The sequence below is a fragment of the Ananas comosus genome, linkage group 25 (genome assembly GCF_001540865.1).
Source record: "Ananas comosus cultivar F153 linkage group 25, ASM154086v1, whole genome shotgun sequence".
Classification (NCBI taxonomy): domain Eukaryota; kingdom Viridiplantae; phylum Streptophyta; class Magnoliopsida; order Poales; family Bromeliaceae; genus Ananas; species Ananas comosus.
The window spans coordinates 1,769,053-1,792,850 of NC_033645.1; the positions used below are offsets into that span (position 1 = coordinate 1,769,053).

The following is a 23,798-nucleotide window of genomic DNA, read 5'->3' on the forward strand; positions in this document are numbered from 1 at the left end:
GTTATTGTTGAGGTGCAATAATGTGAGCGAGCTCAGCGAACCAATTGAAGGAGGAATTTCGCCGGCAAGATTGTTGTTCGACAAATCCAAAACTAAAAGGGATGAATTGTTCCAGCATTGAGGGAGTTCTCCTGATAAAGAGTTGTTTGATAGGTCCAGCACTTTCTAGATATTTTAGTTTACATATATAAGATGGGATACTACCGTTAATCTGATTGCTTGATAGTAACAAATATCTTAACTGCGACATATTTGAGATTGGTGAGAGGAAGGGTCCTGATATAGAATTATTTGAGAGATCTAATGTTCTGAGTGTGTTTGGCAAAGATGGAATTGGGCCTTCCAGTTTGTTTGACCTGAAAATAAGATCTTCTAGGATTGTAAATTGCAAGGACATGGGCAACTTGCCTCTAATCTGATTATGAGAGAGATCTACGTTACTACAATATGGTGAATTCCAAAACCATTCGGGAATAGTGTCTGTGATCCCTGTGTTGGACAGATTTAGAGAGAAAATTTGCATTTGCCCTCGAAGCCATGCTGGAAATAGAGGCGGCGAAAATTGACAAGAACCTAACATAATATCCCCAAGTTGAAACGGAGGAATCCACTTGTTATCCACGTCAATGATCAAAGAATTTGACTCTAGGCTCAAGATCTTCAACTTTGATAGGTTGGCAAAATGAGCTTCAGATATGACACCTTGCAAGGAATTATAAGAGAGGTCTAACCATAGCAAATTTGAGAGTCTCCCAATTCCACTAGGAATAGGCCCTGCTAGTGAATTATTGCTGAGATCAAGAGAGCTTAGATTCTTCATCTCCTCTAGCCATCCAAATAAACTCCCATGAAGCTTGCTATTTTCTAAAGTTAGTTCCTCCATATTCTTCCATGAGCAAAGCGTCCTTACAACCTCTGCAATATCTCCACCGATGCCCAGACCGCTCAAGTCTATAGCTCGCAGATTGCACAAATTTTTAATTGGTCTAGGTATGGTACTTTCAGAATCAAAGTCATTCATTCCTAAATACAGACTGTTGAGAGAAGTTATGTTTCCAAGAGAGTCTGGGATCGTCCCATGAAATCCAGAATTTCTGAGATCGAGATAGGAAAGCTTGGTAAGATTCCACAGCCAAGTTGGCAGGGTGGTATTAAAGGGGCCATTATGACTAATATCAAGAGATTCTAGATATGTAAAGTTGACATGAGAAAGAGATGTTGGAATATTAGTAAGCTGGCATGACGATAAATATAATTCTTGTAGAAAGTGCAACGTGTTTACTACTTCTAACCAATCTGTAGCATTGGATAGGTTTAGCATGCTTAAATCAAGAACCCTAATAGAAGACAACCGAGAGAGCCATGAAAGGTCACCAACGCAAGGGTTGTGGGAAGCAAAAGCGTCACCCAAACGCAGAGTATGCAGTCGAGAGAGATTACTGATCTGAAGAGGGGATTTACAAGTGAAGAGTGAACTAGAGAGGTCAAGATAGCGAAGATTAGATAGGTTGTCGAGTTGCACAGGTATTTCACCACTGAAATTAGAATTAGAGAGATCAAGATGCATCAAGCTTTTTAACGAGCCGATAAATTTCGGAACAGAGATTCCACCAAAATCATTCCCACTAAGATCAAGGCGACTTAAATGACTTAGAACAAGTAAAGATGAATTGATCTCACCGCGCAGGGAATAATCCGACCGGTTGGAATAACTCATATAGTTGTTTCGAAGGTTGAGCTTCACAACGTGGCCGGTGTTGTTGTCGCAAACTACTTCCTTCCAAGTGCTACAACAATCCCGACCGGCCCATGAAGACAATCGACCGCCGGTATCAATAATACCAGCTTTGAAGGTAAGGAGTGCCTCCCTTTCGATCTCGAAGCAGCCGCTTGTTAGGATACAATGATGGCCTAAAAGCCATACACTGAGAAGAAGTGCTAGCACACGGTATTGCATGGTTGTGGCCCTCGTGACTAGGATATTTTACAGCTCTACGCAATGGCAATGGCGGCTTTATATAGATCCGTGCGCAAAACACACGTGTACTTATTAGGTCGTCTCTCTCTAGTTAATTGGGACCATTGNTGTTTCACGTACGTTGTCTTACTTGGAAAGTGCACAAGTTTGAATTGATAATGTTATTTTTATATGAAATAATTATTATAAATACCGAATAACACGTTGAACCAGTAGAGCTGGAACAATTGTTATTTCTCTACAGGCCATTTTAAAATGGCCCCCTTTTTGTTCGTTCAACCCTTCTTAACCTTTTATTTTTCACACAATTTCATGGTTTTAGGCGAAATAAACTGGAAGTTGTACTAATTCTATTGAAAAGTTCATCAAATTTGGTAATTTTAATTACTTGGTAGTAAATGAAACTTAATTAATATATACCTGCTGATAGCTGAATTTAAAACTAGAATGCATATCTGCAACTACATCTAGAGTTTAATATCTAAGCCATCTTTGATTTCGGTTGTATTGTTTAAGATTTTCGCACTGGCTAGCTAAATAATCTGAAAGCTTCAAACTTCGATTACACTGTATTAGATGCTTAACCTCACTTTAAAGCTCACTCACCACATTGAATACGGATCGATATTAGCCATGCGTCAAATAGTTCAACTCCTAAAGAAGTTAACCATTACCTCACCATATTGAATACGGATATTAGCCATGCGTCAAATAGTCCAATTTATAATGAAGTTAACCACGCTCAAACCCAAGTCAAATGTCTGGTTAATTAGACCCTCCACAACGCAAATTACATATTTCAACTGATATTAACAATCATGAGAACAAGAGCACGTCGAACTCGCAAATCTCGCACTACTGATAAAACATATAAACTCTACTATAATTTGAGCCTAAAAGACTCAAGCTACCCTACATATAAAACATGAAAAAGATAGCTTTATAGAACTGATAATTGAAAATGAATAGTGAAGTTAATAAATAAAAAAAATGATTCGTAATAAAATTAAACATCAACAGAACCTAATAGAACACATTCTAAACCTAAGAAGAAGTAGAGCGAACATACTCGACTTGAAAGGACAAAGCAGGCTGTCAAGTAAACCCGTGCGTTACAAAAACAAAAACAAAAAAAAAACCCTTCCAAAGCGTTATAAAGGAGATACAAAAGCGTAAAAGAATAAAATCATGGAACACGAAATTATTCACATAATTAAAGTCTATGGAACTAATAAAACGTGAAAGAGTAAAATCATGGAACACTAAATTTCACATAATTAAATCATAGGACACCAAAGTAAACAGAAAAAAAGCAGCCGAAGAGACAACTATAAAGCAATGTAATAATGTAGTTGAAATCTATGAGACGGATCCAAATAGCGTATAAAGGAAATCATGAAAAATCAAAATGGAAACAGTGACTAAAAAAAAAGCAGGCAATGATAAAGTAATTTAATATATGCTTTTTGAAATTTATAGGACAGATCCAAAGAGCGAAATAATGAAATCATGGGAAATCAAAATTGAAGCAGTGACTAAATTGCTTTTTTTAATCATTTTATCTATTATTTTTCCCTTTTTACTTTGGTATCTTATGATTGAACTATGTGAAATTTAGTATACTATGATTTTATTTTTTTACACTTTGGTATCCCCGATTGAACTATGTGAAATAGGAAATAAATTTTATTGAGGAACCCGGAACACTGAACTCAGGAGGTGATTATTGTTTTCAAAACGGGAGAAATTAAAGAAACGGTGTGAATCTTAACTGAACCCGGAAATACGGACGAAAAGGTGCTCGTAATGAATGATAATAGCCAGATAGTTTTATAATAACAAATATATACGTAATAGATAATCCGGGTATAATCATATATACTGAGTGCAACAAACATAAAACTCAGGGTTAAAAATATATACGCAATAGATAACGTAAGATGTATAGCGCTACTTTTCAATAAAAACATGCAATAAAACTAATATTACTTTTAGAAGTGAGGCATACGCAGAGCTTGGTAGATTTATAAATATATAAAATAAAATGAAGAGTGAAAGAGCTAAAAAAAAACGATAAATTAAAAGTGTGCGCTACTCAATCTAGAAAAGACAAGAAAAATATTGTTTGACCATAGCCTCGTTTATATCATAGTGACATTTAACGCTTAAAGATTGGTGAAAATAATAAAAAAGAACAAATATAAACTTAAGTTTATTCTCTTTTATTTAAGAAAATCACAAACTGCAACCCAGTTCGTGAATGATTTTCCCGATCGGTGAATGATTTCAATAGTTGAAATAAAAACAATTTGTGATTACCCTACCTGAACCGAGAAGACGAAATATAGGAAAAGGTGTTACAATTACCCCTAATTAAAAACAAGTAGGGCTTATAATAAAAATATAATTCGTAATAGGAAGCCCGGGTGTAATCACACTAAGTACAACAGATATAAGTCACAGATTTAACAACACTACAAAGTAAGCTAAAACCTAATTTTAAGTAAAATGAGAAATCAATGATGAAATCTATATCCCCGTATACTCTATATTCAACTCGATGTTATAAAATTTTCGTGCATAATAAGTGCATGAATATTCAAAAATTGGGATTTTGGATATTTTCATGTTGGTGGTTTATCATTAATTCAATATCTGCAAATTCTTTATTTTTACTTACGGCACACGAAAATTTTCATAAGGTCGTATTATGATATTCTATATCGGATTAGAGTAACTTGCAAATGAATATTTAAGTTCCCAAATCTGCTTCGTATTTTTGCAAAAGAAAAGAGCGACCACTTTAAGATAGAATNGTGTGACATCTTAGTCATTACATTTCTCTTATACTTTTTGTCTTCTTCCGTTATTTTAGCTAAATTTATTTATTTTCTTTAAATATATTATTGGTTATTTTTTATATTTATAATTTTATAAAGTTATCTAATTAATAATAAATTGTTTCAAAACATACCCGTAGCTCTAGCAAATCAAAAGGCCTCAATTGATGTTAAAGTTGAGGGGGCTATTTCAAGCTATAGCCAATAGCTGAGGGGCCCTTTACAATTTCTCCAAAAAAAAAAAAAAAACTTATGGAAGGTAATAATAGCCTCACAAGGTTTGGTGCACGAGGTCTAACAAGCCCGTGCATAAATTGTCATAAAGTCGGCAGCGTAGGATCTGTCGTCACCGACTTAGCCAAAGAAACAGAAAACGCTACTGTTTTCTGCGCCGACTTTATGTAACTAAGGCTTGCTGCAGATCCGTGATGGGTGTTTCGCTGCCGATTATTTGAGGTCAAGTTCATATCTGGCACCGATTGTCCTAGCGCAAGCGGCAGGTCCTAAGTTCGAATTCTAATTGATTCATATTTTCAACTAAGTTATTTCTAAAAATGAGATAAACGAAAGGGACAGCGTGTTACCTATCTCTCATAAGAAAGAAAAAAGAAAAAAAACAAGATTGAAACAAAATAATTGTCTCGTTGAAACAAATAATTGTTAGGTAAAATTGAATTGAGCACCCCTCATTTGCAAGCGATTTTGAAATGGCCCCCTCAACTTCAAGCTTACTTTTTGGTGGAGACCACCATAACTATAAATCTTTAGAAATTAAGTGATTTTTGTTTAAAGTAAAAAATTAGAGCATTCAGCAAATTAATTGATGAGTTCATCGAACGCAAAAAGTTTTAGTAATTTTTCGACAAATAAATTGAAATAATTAATGATTAATGGTTGATAGAACTATAAAATTTCACAAAATTTTTTAACTAAAATGATTAAAATTTTCAAAATTAAAAGTTAAGAAGGTCTTAATCAAAAAGGTTGAAGTTGACGCGCTCTTGTCAATGAGGGTCTCCATGCATTTTAACCTAACGTTCAGGCTAAATCACAAAAAGTCCCCCAACATGATTTATTAGACTGATTTTTATTTATTTTTTTTGTATTAAATTACCATTAAGTCTAAGTGCAAGAGGTTCTTCGTAATTTAATTTAATTTTTATGAAGGTTATGTTTACGTACGTTGTCTTACTGAAAGTGCACAAGTGTGAATATAATGTTATTTTTATATGACAATAATATTATACAATACCGAATAACACGTTGAACCAGTTAGAGCTGGAACAATTGTTTTTCTCTACAGGCCATTTTAAAATGCCCCTTTTTGTTCGTTCAACCTTCTTAACCTTTAATTTTTCACACAATTTCATGGTTTTTAGGCGAATAAATTGGAAGTTGTACTAATTCTATTGAAAAGTTCATCAAATTGGTAATTTTTATTACTTTGTAGTAAATGAAACTTAATTAATATATACCTGCTGATAGCTGAATTTAAACTAGAATGCATATCTGCAACCACATCTAGAGTTTAATATCTAGCCTCTTTGATTTCGGTTAAGATATATAGAATTTAGCCCAGCAGAAAAGAAAACGTTTTTATGCTTCGTCTAAACCTTTGAATTTATAAGTAAACGTTCAATGAGAGTTAGGCTATATTCTATATATTATGGCTGGAATACTTTAAAAGCACACGGCTTCATTTTATTTCTTAAACGTCTATGGCTTAATCTACTATTTTGTGGTTGTACTTTTATAGATTTAGGGTTAAAAACATGTACGTGATAATACTGCTTTTAAATAATATTTAGCTCAACTTATATCTCATATGCCCTCCCCATATCTAAAGTAGTAACTAAAAGGACAAAGTGAATTTTAATCAAAATCGAATGAAACATGCACAACAATTGTAGACACTGAATATAGGCACACATGAATCACAAACTAATGTGGGCCGAAGGATAATGCATAAATTAAAATAAAATGTTCGGATGAGCAAAAATTAATCCCCATTAACATTGTGGAAAAGGATATAAAGCAGAAGAGCCAAGTCCATCCAATTAGTATTTAACAAAAATAAAGTTGATAACTTTAGTAAGTGGCTACGCCTTTTAGTAAGTGCTGACAACGTCAAACACTAAAAGAATTTATTTTCTCTTATTGGATTCAAATATAAAAAATAAAAAATAATAAAAATGGGGTAGAAATTCGCAATTTACGTGTGATACTATATTTGCCCCGATACCTAATTTGTATAAAGAAAGAACATAAAAGATCTAATCATCGGTGTGAAAATTAAATAGCAAAAACAAATCGAGAAAGTCGAGAAAGTAAATAAATATGATAAAATAAGTTAGATGGGTTCGAGACGTATAAGGGAGTGAAGATTTTCATTATTATCAAAATGCGTACAAAAAAATTACTTTTCATCGCGATATGTAGAATGCAATAGAGTAACGCATATATAAAATTGGGAATCAAAATTACAAACAAACGGTGAGTCATATTATACAATTATGGCCTAATAGATATGCATATATAAACAATTAATATTTTGATAGGACGATAATAGTAAGTAATTGCTCGTGGAAAAGGCAGGCATAAAGGCCAAGTCAATTCTACGTGTTGCAAAGAAATTAAATGGGCAAAACGTTTCGTTATTAGTGGAGGACTCCATCACAAGGCCCAAGGATTTTTTTAAATAAAGGATAAAGTGTATCAATTAGCCCCTGTGGTTTCCATATTTTCTCATTTTATGATACCTGTGATTTAAAGTGTATCAAGTTTCTATACCTGGTGGTTTCATTTTTCTTTTTTTTATTATCTATTTTACTATTTTTTTCGTTAAATCAGTTGATTACAAGTTAAAACTAAAAGGTACTACAAAGTAATTCATTCGATAAACTTCACGATAGGTGAGTATCTGACGAGTTTTTTGTAATATAATTTAACGAAAATATAACGGAGGAAAAAAAATAGTGACAAAGTTAAAACTAAAAAGTATTAAAGTAAATATTCGATAAACCTAGGTAGAGTATCTGAAGTTTATGTAATAATTTAACGAAATATCAACAGAGAAGCCGACGGAAAAAAGAAAATGAAACCACAGGGTATTAAATTAATGCACTTTAAATCACAGGGTACTAAAATGAGAAAGTGCAAAATCACAAGGTACTAAATTAATACACTTTAAATCACAAGGTACTAAAATGAGAAAATGCGAAACCATATAGGTGGTATTTGAAATTTTCCCAAAAAAAAAACAAAAACAAAAACATTCTTTTTCTTTTTTCCTTTTGGATAAAAGGAAATTTTACTTATACATTCTAATAATAAAATGTAAATCTTACACCCTCTATTCCAAGGCTTCTAGAAATTTAAATAATTTTTAGTAAAAAAAATAAATAATTGAAGTGATAAGTAAAAGTTAATAGTCTAGTCTTTCGATAGAAAAAGTATAAAATATACATCCCATCGAACTCAGGACCTCCGGGTTTAATATCATGTTAAATATACAAAATAGTCATTATTCTTTAAACGCTTAAGTTGCACGAGAACAATATTTTTAATAATTATATTCAACAGGAGTGTACCGGCTGCATTGTTTTTGTATAAATTATAGTTTTAGTCTTAAAACTATAAGACTGGTAACATTTTGGTACTTAATTTTTAGTTTGTTATAATTTTAAATTTGAATTTTTTAAATTATTATAATCAAAATCTATAATCTAATCTAATTGACTAAATATTGATAAATTATTGATATAAAAATTTTAGTTATAAAATTATTGGGATATAAAATTTATACTCTTTTTGAATTGCATAGATAGCATTAAGCCATATTTAGCAACAGCGCGTACGATTAACCTTCTCACAAGACAGGTGGACCGGAGACTCCAAACTGAATACTATTACCGGTCCTATTTTTTTCTTTTTTTTTTTTTGTTGCCAAAAAGTCCTTTTTAAAATAAATATTTTACCTATAATCACACCTAATTGATTTTGTTGAGCTGTTTAAAGCGATCGATGTAGTAACTTTCCGTTAGAAATATGTTGAGGAAAAAGAAGTTTTATCTTTTCTATTTTTTTTATGCAATGTAAAAGTGTTCTATTTGATATTGTTATTTTTATATAGACTCCTGAAGATTTTGTCGTGACAGATAATACGTACAGACGATGTTGCTGAGCAGTCGTAAAAGTTTATAAATATTTAATCAAGATTAATAAGATAAATTCATATTAAAAAGATGACAAAAAAGGATTGATATTATTAATCTTAAATGAAATATTACATTATAAAGAAGAAATTTCACCCTATAGATGTAATCACCGGCTAAGAGCCGTTCTGATGGTGAGAGATGTCAATGGTTATTTGGCCAAAAGGAGTTAGATGAAAGCATGTAGGTACTAGTAGCATTGCTTTATAGAAATTATCTCTTGATCATGTATTTATTGAAATATACTAGTAGTATTGCTTTGTACTAGAGATGGTACAAATATATCACGATCCCCACAACTATACGCTATTTTGAGATAGATTCTTAACTATATTTTAATATCCAATTTTTCTGACTTTTAATTATTTTAATTAAATAATTTTAATTAATCAAGATAAATTTTTTTAAATTGCAGCCAATAATTCTATTAAATGTAATATTGAATACTTATTAGTAAATAAAATTAAAATAATTACTAGCTAATAATTAATAGAATTATTAATTTAAACATTTTTATTTAATAAGTAGAAATAACTCAACTAAAATAAATTAAGATTTTGAAAAAAAAAAATATATATCAATGAAAAGTATATAGCTGAGGTAGCCATTTCAAAAAATTTTATAGTTGAGGGGGTAATTAAGTCGGCACTGTAAGATTCTACAATTGCCCAGTCTAGCAGGGCCAACAGAGAGAGTCGTGTCTTCAATTGCCGACTTCATGCATCAAATTGTAACACAAATGCTTTCCACCGCTCATCACGAGAACCACATCCAAATTACTCATTTTAATGCATTAAAAAGTTAGCTCCTCAGCGTGCTATTCACTCTTTATACTGTTCTAAAAAGCCCCAGGGTTCTTATTGTGCCTTGTTTAAAAAGCTTTTCCATAACCCTATATATATTGGCCATGACTACTATATTATTATGAGTATTGGAGCTCTCATACTCATAAGTTGTTTTCAATGATGGAGCTTCTGAATCGACGATCCAGTCCGTTAAATATGATCTAGAGTATTTGAAACTTCTAAAAAATAAATTTCGTAAATTTTCGAAATCATAATAAAGTCCATCAAATGGGCATAAAATGAACGGTCAAAATCGAACGACGTTCTAAAAAAGGATGATCGGATCCTTCAATTCAAGATCGGAGTTATTGATCTTTATGTATGTAGTGAATAGAATTTTCTATCAAAAATTCAACAAATTCCGATCCTTTTACACCGTTAAACTAGCAAGTATTCCATACCGGCCGTTAAAAATTGTCAAATTTGTGACCTCTTGATCGTAAGGTAAATGATGTCGAAAAATTATAAAATTTGATTTCTAGAAGTTTTAAATGCTGTAAATAACGTTTAACGGTGTGGATCGTCGATTCGGAAGTTTTATCATCGAAAACAACTTATGAGTACGAGGGTGATCGTACTCATAATAGTATAGTAGCCGGACCCTATATATATATATATAACTGTTATGGTACATCTCAAGATTATACTTTAGAGGAAAGAAATTTCTTTTGTAATAATTAGCTGTGTCCTTAATCTTTAGCTAGCTCAACGCCTACCATGTAAAAGGGTTTTGTTACATGTATGGGAAGACTATATACTGGATTTATTTGAAATTAAGGTTTCTAAGAAAAGACTTTTTTTTGGCTTTTACTTTATTCAAAGTACAATTTTTGATCCATTTTCGTTTATAAAGATAGGTCTGTGGCCAAATATATGACGTAAAATATTTATGCACTATATTTTTCTCTCTCTGTTTTAATTATCTTTTTTTTTTTTTTTTATGCATAAGAAATTTGGGTGGTTGGGCTTTTTTTAGCGATAGCAAGTAAATTTTTTTTTTGACTAAACAGGGATAAACTCTATTTTAGAGCGTGATAGCAATTAAATAGTAGACCATTGTTTTCTTAAACTTATTTTTATAATGAAGCAGTTCTCTTTCTCTTCTAACTTTTATTCTGTCATACCGACTGTTTGTTATATTTGGTTTAGATTTGTAGTTATCTAAATTGGAGTTAAATCCTAATTTAATTGGGATTGAATATAATTTAGATTTAATTTGGCATATATGGGTTATGAGTCGGAATCTAATTTCTAATTGAATTAGGATTAGACTCTATTTAGAAGGCATGTATTATAAATACATGCTACGGCCAAATTAATCGGTGCGACCAAATTAAGATGCCACGTTCTAATTAAGCCAAGCAATGCATGTTGGTTCCAGACGATCAAGAAGCCGCCGCCACCAAATCAAGAAGCCATGCACTAATTAAATTCAAGTTGCTTGTAGTCCGTACGGCTAAGAGGAGAGTGGCCGCGGCTCTAATTAAGGTTGCATATTAGAGAGAGCCGCTAATTAGCCGCATGTGCTAATTGAAGGCCAATTTTGATGGTCCGCACGGATTGGTGCGAGAGAAGTTTTTTTTTCTGAAGTTTCTTGTTGCGGTGTTTCGGATCTAATTACGTTTTGATCTTTTGAGAGATTTTCTTGTACTCCGCCTTTTCGACATTAATAAATTATTTGCTCCGTCTTCGTCCGTGGACGTAGGCCGTTGGCCGAACCACGTAAATATCGGTGTGTTCTTTCCGCTTATCTTTTCTTTTCTTGCATTAAGTTATTTTCTGGATCTATTTTTCGCCGTTCCGATTTTAACACTGTTCTCAGCGCAAGTGGCAAAGAGTTTGATGGTTGGTACCCGATGTCCCAAGTTTGAATCATAGTTGATTCACATTTTCAGCTAAGCTTATTTTAAACGAGGTGGATAGCATACTGCCTTTTCAAAAAAAGCCTCTTATTCTGTCATATGCAACTTTTAAATCCTTGTATTACGAAGGTTAGTAAATTAATTCCTCACAATACTCTTATTATACGAGAAGGGACGATTTGTTCTTTTCTTTTTAAGCATAAATTAATTAGCAAGCAGGAATATAATGAGAACATAAAAAGAGGTAATGCATGCAACACTACCCACTTTCTCAAAACCAGCATTTCACATTAATACTCAAAGAAAAAAAAAAAATCTCCCATGAAGTAGAAATTATTATTAAGCAAACCCTATATACAGGAGAATCTTGTGAAATTATAAGAAAAACAAGAAACACACCATACATAAAGATAAATTATAGAAATCAGACTTCATCCGTGCATTTTTCTATTCAACCTTCTCAAACTTATTACTATCATCACATATAATTTGTCGTAAAGCCTATCAATCATTTGAAAATAGATGCTACTCCAAGACTCCTTGAATATTAAGATACCGCACACACTCCAGAATCCAGCCACGAACCCTAAGCCAATGCTGAGGTATGGCCATGTTGACTTAGATCCATCAGGGTAGTCGTTCCCAACATCATTAGGCATTGTTTCATTTTCAGTACAATTCTTCCCCGTGGGAGGTCCACAAAGATAAGTGTTGCCAATATAAATTGAAGGGTTATCGAGTGTGCTCAATTGATTTCCTGTTGGAATTCTTCCAGATAAATTATTATAAGATAAATTCAGGTAGTTCAAAAATGTCAAAGCTGACAAGCTTTGTGGAATGGCACCTTGAAGCTCATTTAGTGAGAGGTCCAGTGATTCTAGAGAGCGCATGTCACCTAACCTTTCCGGAATCATTCCAGTTAGATGATTTCCCGATAAATTCAAACTACGCAATATCGCAAGTGCAACTATCTCTTCTGGGATTTGACCGCTTAAATTATTTTCCGAGAGGTCCATAATCTTGAGAAGATAAATGGTGGTAGAATATTGATACTCTTCTCCATGTATTACCACAAGCAAGTTATTACTGTAGTCAAAATATGTAAAGGTCCACTCGTCAACAGAAAATCCTTTTCCATCATAACTGTGAATTGTATGATAGATCATCGCGCTGAAATTACCAAAAGAGCGTGGTATTGATCCTGTCAAATTGTTATGCGCAAGATCCAAGAATTGGAGGTAAGCGAGTCGTCCAAGTTCTGAAGGAATTTCACCCACAAACATATTTGACCTCAATTGCAATATTACTAGATCCTGCAGGTTTTCACCTATCCATCTTGGGATTTTCCCTGTGAGTTTGTTGTTGCTAAGGTCAAGGAACAATAAATTATTGCAATGCTGCAGTTCCAAAGGAAGTTCTCCATAAAAAGTGTTATTGTTGAGGTGCAATAATGTGAGCGAGCTCAGCGAACCAATTGAAGGAGGAATTTCGCCGGCAAGATTGTTGTTCGACAAATCCAAAACTAAAAGGGATGAATTGTTCCAGCATTGAGGGAGTTCTCCTGATAAAGAGTTGTTTGATAGGTCCAGCACTACTAGATATTTTAGTTTACATATATTAGATGGGATACTACCGTTGATCTGATTGCTTGATAGTAACAGATAATATAACTGTGACATATTCGAGATTGGTGAGAGGAAGGGTCCTGATATAGAATTTTCTGAGAGATCTAATGTTGCAAGCATGGTTGGCAAAGACGGAATTGGACCTTCAAGTTTGTTAGACCTCAAAATAAGAGTGTCTAGGCTTGTAAATTGCAAGGACATGGGCAACTTGCCTCTAATCTGATTATGAGAGAGATCTAAGTATTGATATGGTAAATTCCAAAACCATTCGGGCACAGTGTCTCTGATCCCTGTGTTGGACAGATTTAGATTGTAAATTTGCATTTGCCATCGAAGCCACGCTGGAAATTGATGATGCGAAAATTGACAAGAACCTAACATAATTCCCTCAAGTTGAAACGGAGGAATCCACTTGTTATCCACGTCAATGATCAAAGAATTTGAGCCTAGGCTCAAGTAATTCAAGTTTGATAGGTTGGCAAAATGAGCTTCAGATATGACACCTTGCAAGGAATTATAAGAGAGTTCCAAAATTTGCAAATTTGAGAGTCTGCCAATTCCAGTAGGAACAGGCCCTGCTAGTGAATTATTGCTGAGATCAAGATAACTTAGATTCTTCATCTCCTCTAGCCATCCAAATAAACTCCCATGAAGCTTGTTATTTCCTAATATTAGTGTCTCCATATTCTTCCATGGGCAATGCAACGGCCCTAACTCTGCGATGTCTCCGTCAATGCCAGCAGAACTCAAGTCTATTCTCACTAAATTGCACATATTTTGAATTGATGTAGGTATACTACCTTCAAAATTATTAGAGTCTAACCATAGGGTGTTCAAAGAAGTTAAGTTTCCAAGTGAGTCCGGGATCTTCCCATGAAATCCAGAATTTCCGAGATAAAGATAGGAAAGCTTGGTAAGATTCCACAGCCAAGTTGGTAGGGTGGTATTAAAGGGACCATTAAAGCTAATATCAAGAAATTTCAGGGATGTAAAGTTGACATAAGAAAGAGATGTGGGAATTTTAGTAAGACGACATTCCGATAAAGACAATTCTGTTACAGAATGCAACATGTTTACTACTTCCAACCAATCTGTAGCATTGGATAGGTTTAGCATGCTTAAATCAAGAACCCTAATAGAAGACAACTGAGAGAGCCATGAAAGGTCACCAACACAAGGTTCGTTGAAAGCAAAAGCACCACCCAAAAGCAGAGTATGCAGGCGAGACAGATTACTGAACTGGGGAGGTATTATACATATAAAGCTTGAATCAGAAAGATCAAGATAGCGAAGATTAGATAGGTTGCCAAGTTGCTCAGGTATTTTACCACTGAAATTAGAACCAGAGAGATCAAGATGCATCAAGCTTTTCAATGAACCGATAAATTTCGGAACAGAGATTCCACCAAAATCATTCCAACTAAGATCGAGGCGACTTAAATGACTTAAAACAAGTAAAGATGGATTGATCTCACCGCGCAGGGAATAATCCGACCAATTGGCGTACATATTGTTTCGAAGGTTGAGCTTCACAACGTGGCCGGTGTTGTTGTCGCAGACCACTCCCTTCCAAGTGCTACAACAATCCCGACCGGCCCATGAAGACAATCGACCGCGGGTATCAATAATAGCAGCTTTGAAGGTAAGGAGTGCCTCCCTTTCGATCTCGAAGCAGCCGCTTGTTAGGATACAATGATGGCCTAAAAGCCATACACTGAGGAGAAGTAGCACACGGTATTGCATGGTTATGGTCCTCGTGACTAGTATATTTTACAGCTCTACACAATGGCAGTGGCTGCTTTTATATAGATCCGTGCGCAAAATATACGTGTATTAATTTATTGCCACTAGGGTCAATTACACCCTATATTTGTGCATCTATCTCTCTACACAGTCCTTGTCTATGTCTACATCTTATTAACTATTTCTACAACAACATAAAAAAAAAAAAAAAAAAAAAAATGAAGCCTAAGTGGCAAAGAGCTTAATGGTTGGTATCCGAAACTCAAGTTCGAATCCTAATTGATTCACATTTCTAGCCAAATTTATTTCTAAATGAAATAAACAAAGCGGGTAGCGTGCTACCTACCTCTCAAAAAAGAAAAAGAAAACTTGGAATTTTACTGACTCTTTTTTTATTTTTTTGAGGAAAGAATAGCATATTACCTCTATATGGATAACGAAAAAAAAAAGCACTACGCTACTGATTATAGCTGTGCGTTTAAGTCCCTGTTGATTCGAAACTTGGACATACATGAAAATATGAAATTGAATTCTCTGCACGTGGAGAATATATATTGACTAAATATTATATATGGAATCTTGACTTAACATAACTATGCCTATGTATTTATGGCATAGCCCAAAAATCCCCCCAAAAGACCAAGAAATATATATATAAGAAGGAATTTTGGGTGAACTTGTGGTGAGGATCGAGAAGCATTAACGAGGAAACGAGTAATTTTCAATGATCCTAATAATGCAACCAGTTGGGACCCCCTGGGAGGAAAAATGAATACATCGTATAGAAGGGGCTAAAGATCCCAAGTCAGTGATGCGAGGGTTGATGTATGCATTATTAATTAGCTGTACTATATAGATGCACTTGTTTTAAAATTCAAAACTAATCTGATAGATGTAATGTACAATATCTAAAACACTTGTACGTAAAAATTCATGAATTTTGAAACTTTGTCATCTTGGAGGTAGGTAGTCCAAGATTCGGTAATGCACGAAGGGATTTTGTTATTTGATCCAGAGGAAACACGAATCTAATAAATTTTTGAATTCCTATATACATACCGCTCTTTTAATTTTGTAGAATACATTAAATAATTAGATTAAGTAACTAATTAAGATTGAGTTTTTTAGAAGTGGCACATGCTATACGCTAGGTGCAGTAATAATTTCCTGTGACCATAAAGGCTGTAAAAAAAGTAGTCTATATATTTTAGACTAACGAAGGTATTTTATGCAAACAAATCCTACGAAAGAGAAAAAAAATATAGATTCGACCAGCTAGGCCCTAATTAGAGAGATATTAATTATTATTATGATATTAATAATTAAATAATAATTACATAATTAGAGAGATATGAATTAGAAAGACATTTTTTAGAAATATAAGTAAATCACTTCATATGAAAATAACTATTCTATTAATTATTTATAATAAAATTTTTGAAAAAACAAAAGAATCAAAAATTTTATAGTTATAAGTCATCACCTGAAAAGTGTGTTCATACTTTGATAACTTATTCGATATCATAATAGACCTAGTGGACTATAGCTATCTCACATTTGACTAACACAAAGACATTCAGTCAATAGTGTAGACTCATCTTTATGTGGCTAACAAAAGTATTCATGTTCCAAACAAAACCATATCAAATAAAAATATGTGATGAAAAAAAAACTTTGATTGACCTGTTCGATCTCGATGTTTCATATATTGATCGTAATTCGACGAATGTAAAACTTCAATTGAGGAGCTCCGCAAACGATTTGTTGGGAGTTTTCCTGAAAGGTTACATTTTCTCGCACAATCAACAAATGCCTTTATGTATGTTTTTAGATACTAAAATTTAAGAAAAGAATTAAAATCTAAAAAAAATATAAGGGTTTTGAAATAAAAACAAAGTGATCTATTTATGGTGATCCATATTGGGCTCCTTAACGGCACGTCACATTACGGAGCTTGGACTGAAGTGTCTATCCAGGGCGAATATGGTGGCCATGACTGAACTAGCGTAGGATCAAACAGGGGGGGGGGCCGGTGAGAGTTGCACAGCAAATTGAGACAATCACTCACGGAACCGATCACGGATCTGGACCAGGAAATGTTTGTCGAATGGGGCTTGCAGGTTTCGAGCACGCCTGAAATAAAGTTGCAGCATCAGGTTGACTCTGTGAGAGCCGAATTTCCATCTATGATAATTGAGAGTGGTCGATCCATGTGCATGTTGGAGAAAACATTGGTTTCTTTTTACCCCAAATTGTGGAACGAAAAGGGAGTGATTTTAATTTTTCTTTTCTTTTTAGAGAAAAGAAAGACATGCTACCCGCTTTTGTTTATTTTTTAGCTGAAGAATATGAATCAACTGTGGATTTGAATTTAAAGAACTCTCGTAACAGACCTCAATCCTTTGCCACTTGCGGTAGAACGCTCAATAACAAATTTTTAATTGATGCACCGGGATGAATGATGTTGTAGAAGCTAAGATTGGTTGAAATTCAGCTATAAAACAAAAAAAACATTATTAAATGTAATAGTTTGATTTGAGTTATAATAATTAATCAATTTATAGTTTTATTAAATTTAATAGTTCTATCAGCTACATGCCTACATACCATTTATTAGTTCAATATTATTACTAAAAAAGGGTTTCAAAAGCTATTAAATTTGATGAATTACTAATTAATAAATATTTTACTAAAACTTTTAATTTAATTTGCGAAAAATACTTAGGGCTGGTTTGGTTCACATATTATAGACTTTGGAATTGAAATGAGATTTAATAATTTTAGTACTTGTTGTTTATTTTACATGAATTAGATTTCGATTCTCATTCAACTCTGAAAAGAAAATGACCTTAGCTATTTACGATCTAATCCAGTTTAAATTCTAAATTGGCCAATTTTAGAGTAAAGTAAAGCACTCAATTCCTCTCTCATAAACACCTCCTCGTTATTTCTCTCCGTTACCCTCCTCTTCCATAACCAAAACTCTCTCTCAATTTTTTAGGTACTCCAATTATCCATTATGATTTCCATTTCAACAACAAACCAATCATTTTTGAATGATTCATTTTTCTATTTTTTATTCCAATATAATCTAATTTTATTTTCTATTTTCATTTCAACCATGAATCAAACGTGCTTGTAGTTCTAACAAATAAGAAGACCTCAATCAAAGTTAAAGTTGAGCGGGTTATTTCAAACTAGCCTATATGTGAGGGGGCCTATACATTTTCTCAAAAAAATCTTACGAGAAGGTAATAACAGCCTCACAAGATTTGGCGCGCGAGGTCTAATAAGCGTGCAGAAAACGCCATAAAGTCGGCAGCGTAAGATGTGTCATCGCCGACTTAGCCGAATAAACAAAAAACACTACCCTTTTCTGCGCCGACTTTAGGTAACGTCATGCGTTGTGGGGTGACACCGTGTTTCGCTGCAGAGTATTTGAGATCGAGTTCATAGCCGGAAAAAGAGTTTTAAATTTAAAATTTAAAATTTTAATTTTTAAATTACAAATTTCAAGGAAAAAAAAAACTCCCTCGCCTCTCCAACAGCTGGGCCCCACCCGCACTGAGCCAACCCTACGCGCAAGCGCCCGCGCCACCTCACGCCTGCGCCCCGCACCTGCTCCTCTGCCCCTTGCTGCCACGTGGATCCTAACTGAGAATTTATATATTTATCATATATTTATATAGATATTTATATAGATGTATCTCGCTGCATTTTATAAATCACAAATTAATAAAATTATTGTAGTATTTTACTTGTTTATAATTTGTATTTTGTTGCTCTATGATTTTTGGAAAGTATCACTTTATTATCCTATATAATGAAATAAAGCTAAAAATTATATAGTAGTAGAGTAAAATGAGGTAACCACATGGGCCTCTTTAAAGTTTATCCTAAAATTAAATATTCGAAGTTGAGCTATGTAAATGATACGAAAGTTAAAGGGCAGAAGATACAGACAAGCTGGAATATATTAAATTTGACTATTTAGATAAAATAGTTTCTCACTATAAAATTATTTAGAAATATAAATTATTAATTAATTTTGTTATAATTATGTACATTGCATGAATTAGTCGCTAGTTTGATAAATAGTTTAATCTAATTAGTAAGCATCAATTAATTAGAAAGCAAGAATTGATGAGTTGAAAAGACAAAAACAAAAGGTACAATGGTTATGCAACACTGCCCACTTAATTCCTCCTCACATGTAGTAGACATTAGTTCTAAGCGAAACATCATATGTAGGATACAAGTTGTGATTTACAATGACAAATTCCATGCAACATAAAAAAAAAAGAAACACCATACAACAGGACTAGTTTACAAACTAGAAAAATAATAACCTGAAGAATTTGGTCATCATCATCCACGTACTCTTCTATTCAACCTTCTCATATTTACTGGTATTATCACATATGTTTTATCGAATAACTTATTAATCATCCGAAAATAAGCATCACTCCAAGACTTTTTGAATATTAGGATTCCGCACACACCCCATAATCCAGTGGCAAATCCAAGTCCCATTGCAAGATATGACCAAGTTGCCTCCCTACCGATGTTGTTGTCTCTTTTAGGATTAGGGTTTAGTTCTTCATTAGAACAGTTGTTTTGAGTCGGAGGCCCACAAAGATAATAATTGCCGATATAAATTGACGGATCGTTAAGTGTATCAAATTGACCCCCCGTTGGAATTTGCCCGGATAAATTGTTATAGGCCACATTGAAGCTGGAAAGGAAATGCAATCTACTCAAAGATGGTGGTATGGCACCTGTGAGATGATTGTGCGATAAATCCAAGCTTTCTAAGTTTGACATGCCCGATAAATCAGGTATAGTTCCTGATATATCGTTGAAACTCAAATCCAGCACATGGAGGTTCACAAGGCTGTTAAACTCGGGCAAGATCGACCCGACTAGCTTATTATTGCTCAAAATTATCGCCGGTCGAAAGCTGCTGTATTGTAGAAACCGACCACTTGAATTTCTCTGGATCACAATGCCGATATCCTGTGATGAGTCACCGTATGCAAGGCTCTTCATACGCGTTAAGCTAGTAGGAATTTCTCCAGTGAGTGAATTATTTGAGATGTCCAGGTAAAAGAGATTATCAAGATTCCCCAACCACGAAGGGATAGTCCCGGTTAAATGGTTCCCGGAAATGATCACAATTTTTAATTTGGTCAAATTCGCCAGCCATGGCGGGATAGAACCGGAAAGAGCACAATTCGCAATGAAAAGGAGTTCCGTGTTAGCAAATCCTTGAATCCCATCCGACGGCATTATCTCGCCACCGCGAAAGTTCTTGCCGAGCGCAAGGTGTGTAAGACTGGGCAAGCTCTGCAGGACTTGTAGTGCCGAGAATAAGTTGGAAAAGTTGTTACCGGAGAGCCAGAGAATGGCTAGAGAGGTGAAGTTCTTGAAGCTAGGGGGTATTTCGCCAACGAGATTGTTCCCAGCAAGATTTAAGGTCTGCATCTGCAAGCAATTGGGAAGATCGGGAGGGATACGACCGGACAAGAAATTCCATCCGAGGATAAGGTGCTTTAACCTCGGCAAGGCCGTAAAGTTATGATCGATAATTCCCGTAAGAGAGTTATTCCTCAAAAGGGAATTGTTGGAGAGATTGAGCTGCTTCAGTTGGTCTAAACCACCCAGAGAAGAAGAGACGGAGCCCTTTAAACTCTTATTGGAGAGATCCAAACCAATCACCCTCTCCACCGAAACAGAGCCCAAATCACAGGATATTCCAACCCAAGTACAGCAATTTGAAGGAGACGACCCAATAAAGCTCCACCCAAGATCACTCGATTGGAGCCCCTCCACAAAGCCCTGGAGCGCAGTCAAATCGATCGAGTCGCAGCTTTGGGAACAGCTAAGGGGAGCAAAGAGGAGCAAGAGGAGGAGTAAGAAGAAGTAGGGGAGTCCCCTGTTTCCCATTTCAACGAGTATTCAGAAGAGGAGAGGGGAGCGAAGTGGGTAAAAGGAGGCTCGAGTCCCCTGTTTCCCATTTCAACGAGTATTCAGAAGAGGAGAGGGGAGCGAAGTGGGTAAAAGGAGGCTCCTTTATGGGAGAGAACCGAGGATTAGCAAAACACACTTGAGATTTTGGGTTTGGTCCAGGAGCCTTCGGAGGAAAAGGAGAGGTGGTGGTGGTGGTGGTGAAGGAGAAGAGCTTATATAGTTATATTGTTCACAGTAATAGATCGATAATTTTTTTTTTTATTTTCATTGTTATTTTTAATTTTTTTTAAGTCTTCCTTTGAGATCCTGCTATTTCATTCTGTAGTTTACTTCACCTTTTAAATAAATAAAATGGTAGCATGCATGCTATCTTTTCTTAAAAAAAATTAGAGGGAGAAATTTTTTTCCTGCTGCTTTTTTGCTTTCTCATCTCTTTTTATTTATCTATTTATATTGCTAAGAGGTGATTTAAAATGGATTATATATATATATATNCTATTTATATTGCTAAGAGGTGATTTAAAATGGATTATATATATATATATATATATATATAAAAGGTAAATTTTGCTTAAATTTTAATATATTTTAATATTATTCAGATTTCTAACTTTTAATTTACTATTTTATTGGCTTAATACTTATTTATTATAATTTAAAAAAGTTAATCAATGTTAAGCTATAAACATATTTTATTCACCCTTCATTTTACTAGCCTTTTCATTCTAGCAAAATTTCAAATTTTCCAAAGGAAGAGGTAGAGAGTAATTTTAAATTGAATTAAAGTTCAAGGATTGTTTGTACATTTTAACCAATTATCACTCATAATAGCTTCTTTTTCTTTTCCATAAGCCCAACCTACCCAGCGCGTGGACATATACATTTTAACCAATTATCACTCATAATAGCTCCTTCTTTTTTTTCCATAAGCCCAACCTATCAAGCGCACGAACATATAATCTAAAATATAACAGTCACGAAATGTGAGATAATGTCTTCAATCAATCATATTGCTCCATTAGAGTTCGCCCATTTTATTATAATTTTTTAAAAATATATTTTTATAATTTTTTTTTCAAAAAAAATTATAATTGAGTGAATTAGACTTCTTCTAACCATAAGAGGCTATATGACATGGACGAAAAGTGACTTTTTGGTAAACTATTCAAGATGTGAAAAGGTAAAGAGTTGTTCTCCCTTTTCATTAATCCTATTATTGTAACGGTCTCTGTCTAGAATGAAGAGGTTCCGCGAGAGAGTACCCGGCTATCCCTCGGAAAAAGTCTAAAATATTACAATGGCACAACCTCGTCGGGTTGCCAACTAATCAAATTATTTATTTAATATTTATCATTTCATTATAATTTTTAAAAAAAATTATATTTTGATCCCAAATAAAAATTTTTAATTAATTTGAAACATAAATAATATAGTATTAATATGACATAAAATATTTTTCACTGATAAAAAAATATTTTTTCGGTCAAAATATTATTTTTCAAAATATTTTATGGGGAAACAAAAACCTCCCAAAGTAGAGAGAATAGAAGGTACAGAAGTGGTGGAAGACTCTGAGTTCAATGATACCAAAAATTATAACATGCACCAGGTGCATCAGAATGCTTATGCATTGTTAGTTAGATCAGTAATACTTGTCTTTTTTTTTCTTTTCTTTTTTTGAGAAAGAGAAAAGTAGCACGCTACCTGCTTTATTCATTAGATAAATGAATTTAGCTACATAGAGTGAAGCAGTTAAGACCTCGAGGACAGCGAAAAGTCAAGAAGAAGAACAAACAAGAACAAAAAGATAACTAAAAAAAAAACTAAAAAGAGAGAAAGCAAAGTTTAAGGTATAAGGTGAGACAGGTGGTACGAAAAAGAATATAACATTTACCGAGGTCGCCCTGCTCAACAAAACTCAGCCCACACCTTCACTAAGACTCCAATACGCTGAGCTGAATTGATAGCATCAGTAGATAAATTTCTGAAAATGACACTATTTCTTTCACATCAGATTGTCCACCATAAGACCGCCACGAAAATTTGAGCTTTCAAAGAGTCAGATCGTGATCCCCTTCCCAGTAGCCTATCCCACACCGTAATACTTGTCTTGATAGCATCAGTAATACTTGTCCTGATGTTCAAAACAAATCAGGTATACATAATTTATAACATCTCAGATACTTGTATGTAAAATTTCATGAGTTTTGAAAACCTGTTCTCTTGGCAGAAAGTCACCCGAAATTTGATAAAATGGAAAAAGATAATGTTGTTTAATCACATATTTAATATTTAAAAAATTAATATTTAAAAACTTTTTATTCACATTAAAAAGATTAGATTTTAATTTTAATGTGTATGATTAGAAATACGACACTGATAGAAAAAATTCTATTATGTACCGGTCACACTATATAATCTACTAAGAGTCAATAATATCTTTGTTAAAAATATATATATAATAAAAATATTTTTTTATTAATCATGATATGACGTGTGAATTTAAAAAAAAAATAATATAATTGGTTGGTAATACTATATCAATAATATAAGGCCTTTTTGCATAAAAAATCCATTTATTTTGGGCTTTTGCAAAATCGGGTCATCTTTTTCGTTTTTGCAGATTCGGTCTGCTTTTTCAGCAAACTGACCAAAATACCCTTATTACTTTTTCTCTTTCCTCTTTCTCTCTCCTCTTCGTTTCTCTCATTCTTTTTTTTT

The 23,798-nt window shown here is 33.7% G+C and overlaps 3 protein-coding genes across 4 annotated transcripts in view; all 3 read right to left on the reverse strand.

Moving 5' to 3' along the window:
* LOC109703599 (receptor-like protein 12) overlaps positions 1–2,002 on the reverse strand; it is a 6,828-nt gene extending 4,826 nt beyond the window's left edge. The window contains exon 1 of one of the 2 annotated variants that reach the window (XM_020224274.1): positions 1,651–2,002. In XM_020224274.1, the coding sequence (XP_020079863.1) occupies positions 1,651–1,957 (307 nt within the window). In that variant the 5' untranslated portion in view covers positions 1,958–2,002. Of the gene's footprint in view, positions 1–22 lie in introns of both variants that reach the window. The other variant, XM_020224275.1, reaches the window with a different exon arrangement.
* Positions 1–15,140, reverse strand: part of LOC109703598 (LRR receptor-like serine/threonine-protein kinase GSO1) — a 20,728-nt gene extending 5,588 nt beyond the window's left edge. The window contains exon 1 of the mRNA XM_020224273.1: positions 12,183–15,140. Within this exon, the coding sequence (XP_020079862.1) occupies positions 12,183–15,107 (2,925 nt within the window). The 5' untranslated portion in view covers positions 15,108–15,140. The remainder of the gene's footprint in view (positions 1–12,182) is intronic.
* On the reverse strand, positions 19,286–21,235 carry LOC109703560 (phytosulfokine receptor 1-like). Its single transcript, XM_020224214.1, has one exon. The coding sequence runs from the start codon at positions 21,051–21,053 to the stop codon at positions 19,476–19,478; it is 1,578 nt and encodes a 525-aa protein (XP_020079803.1). The 5' UTR covers positions 21,054–21,235; the 3' UTR covers positions 19,286–19,475.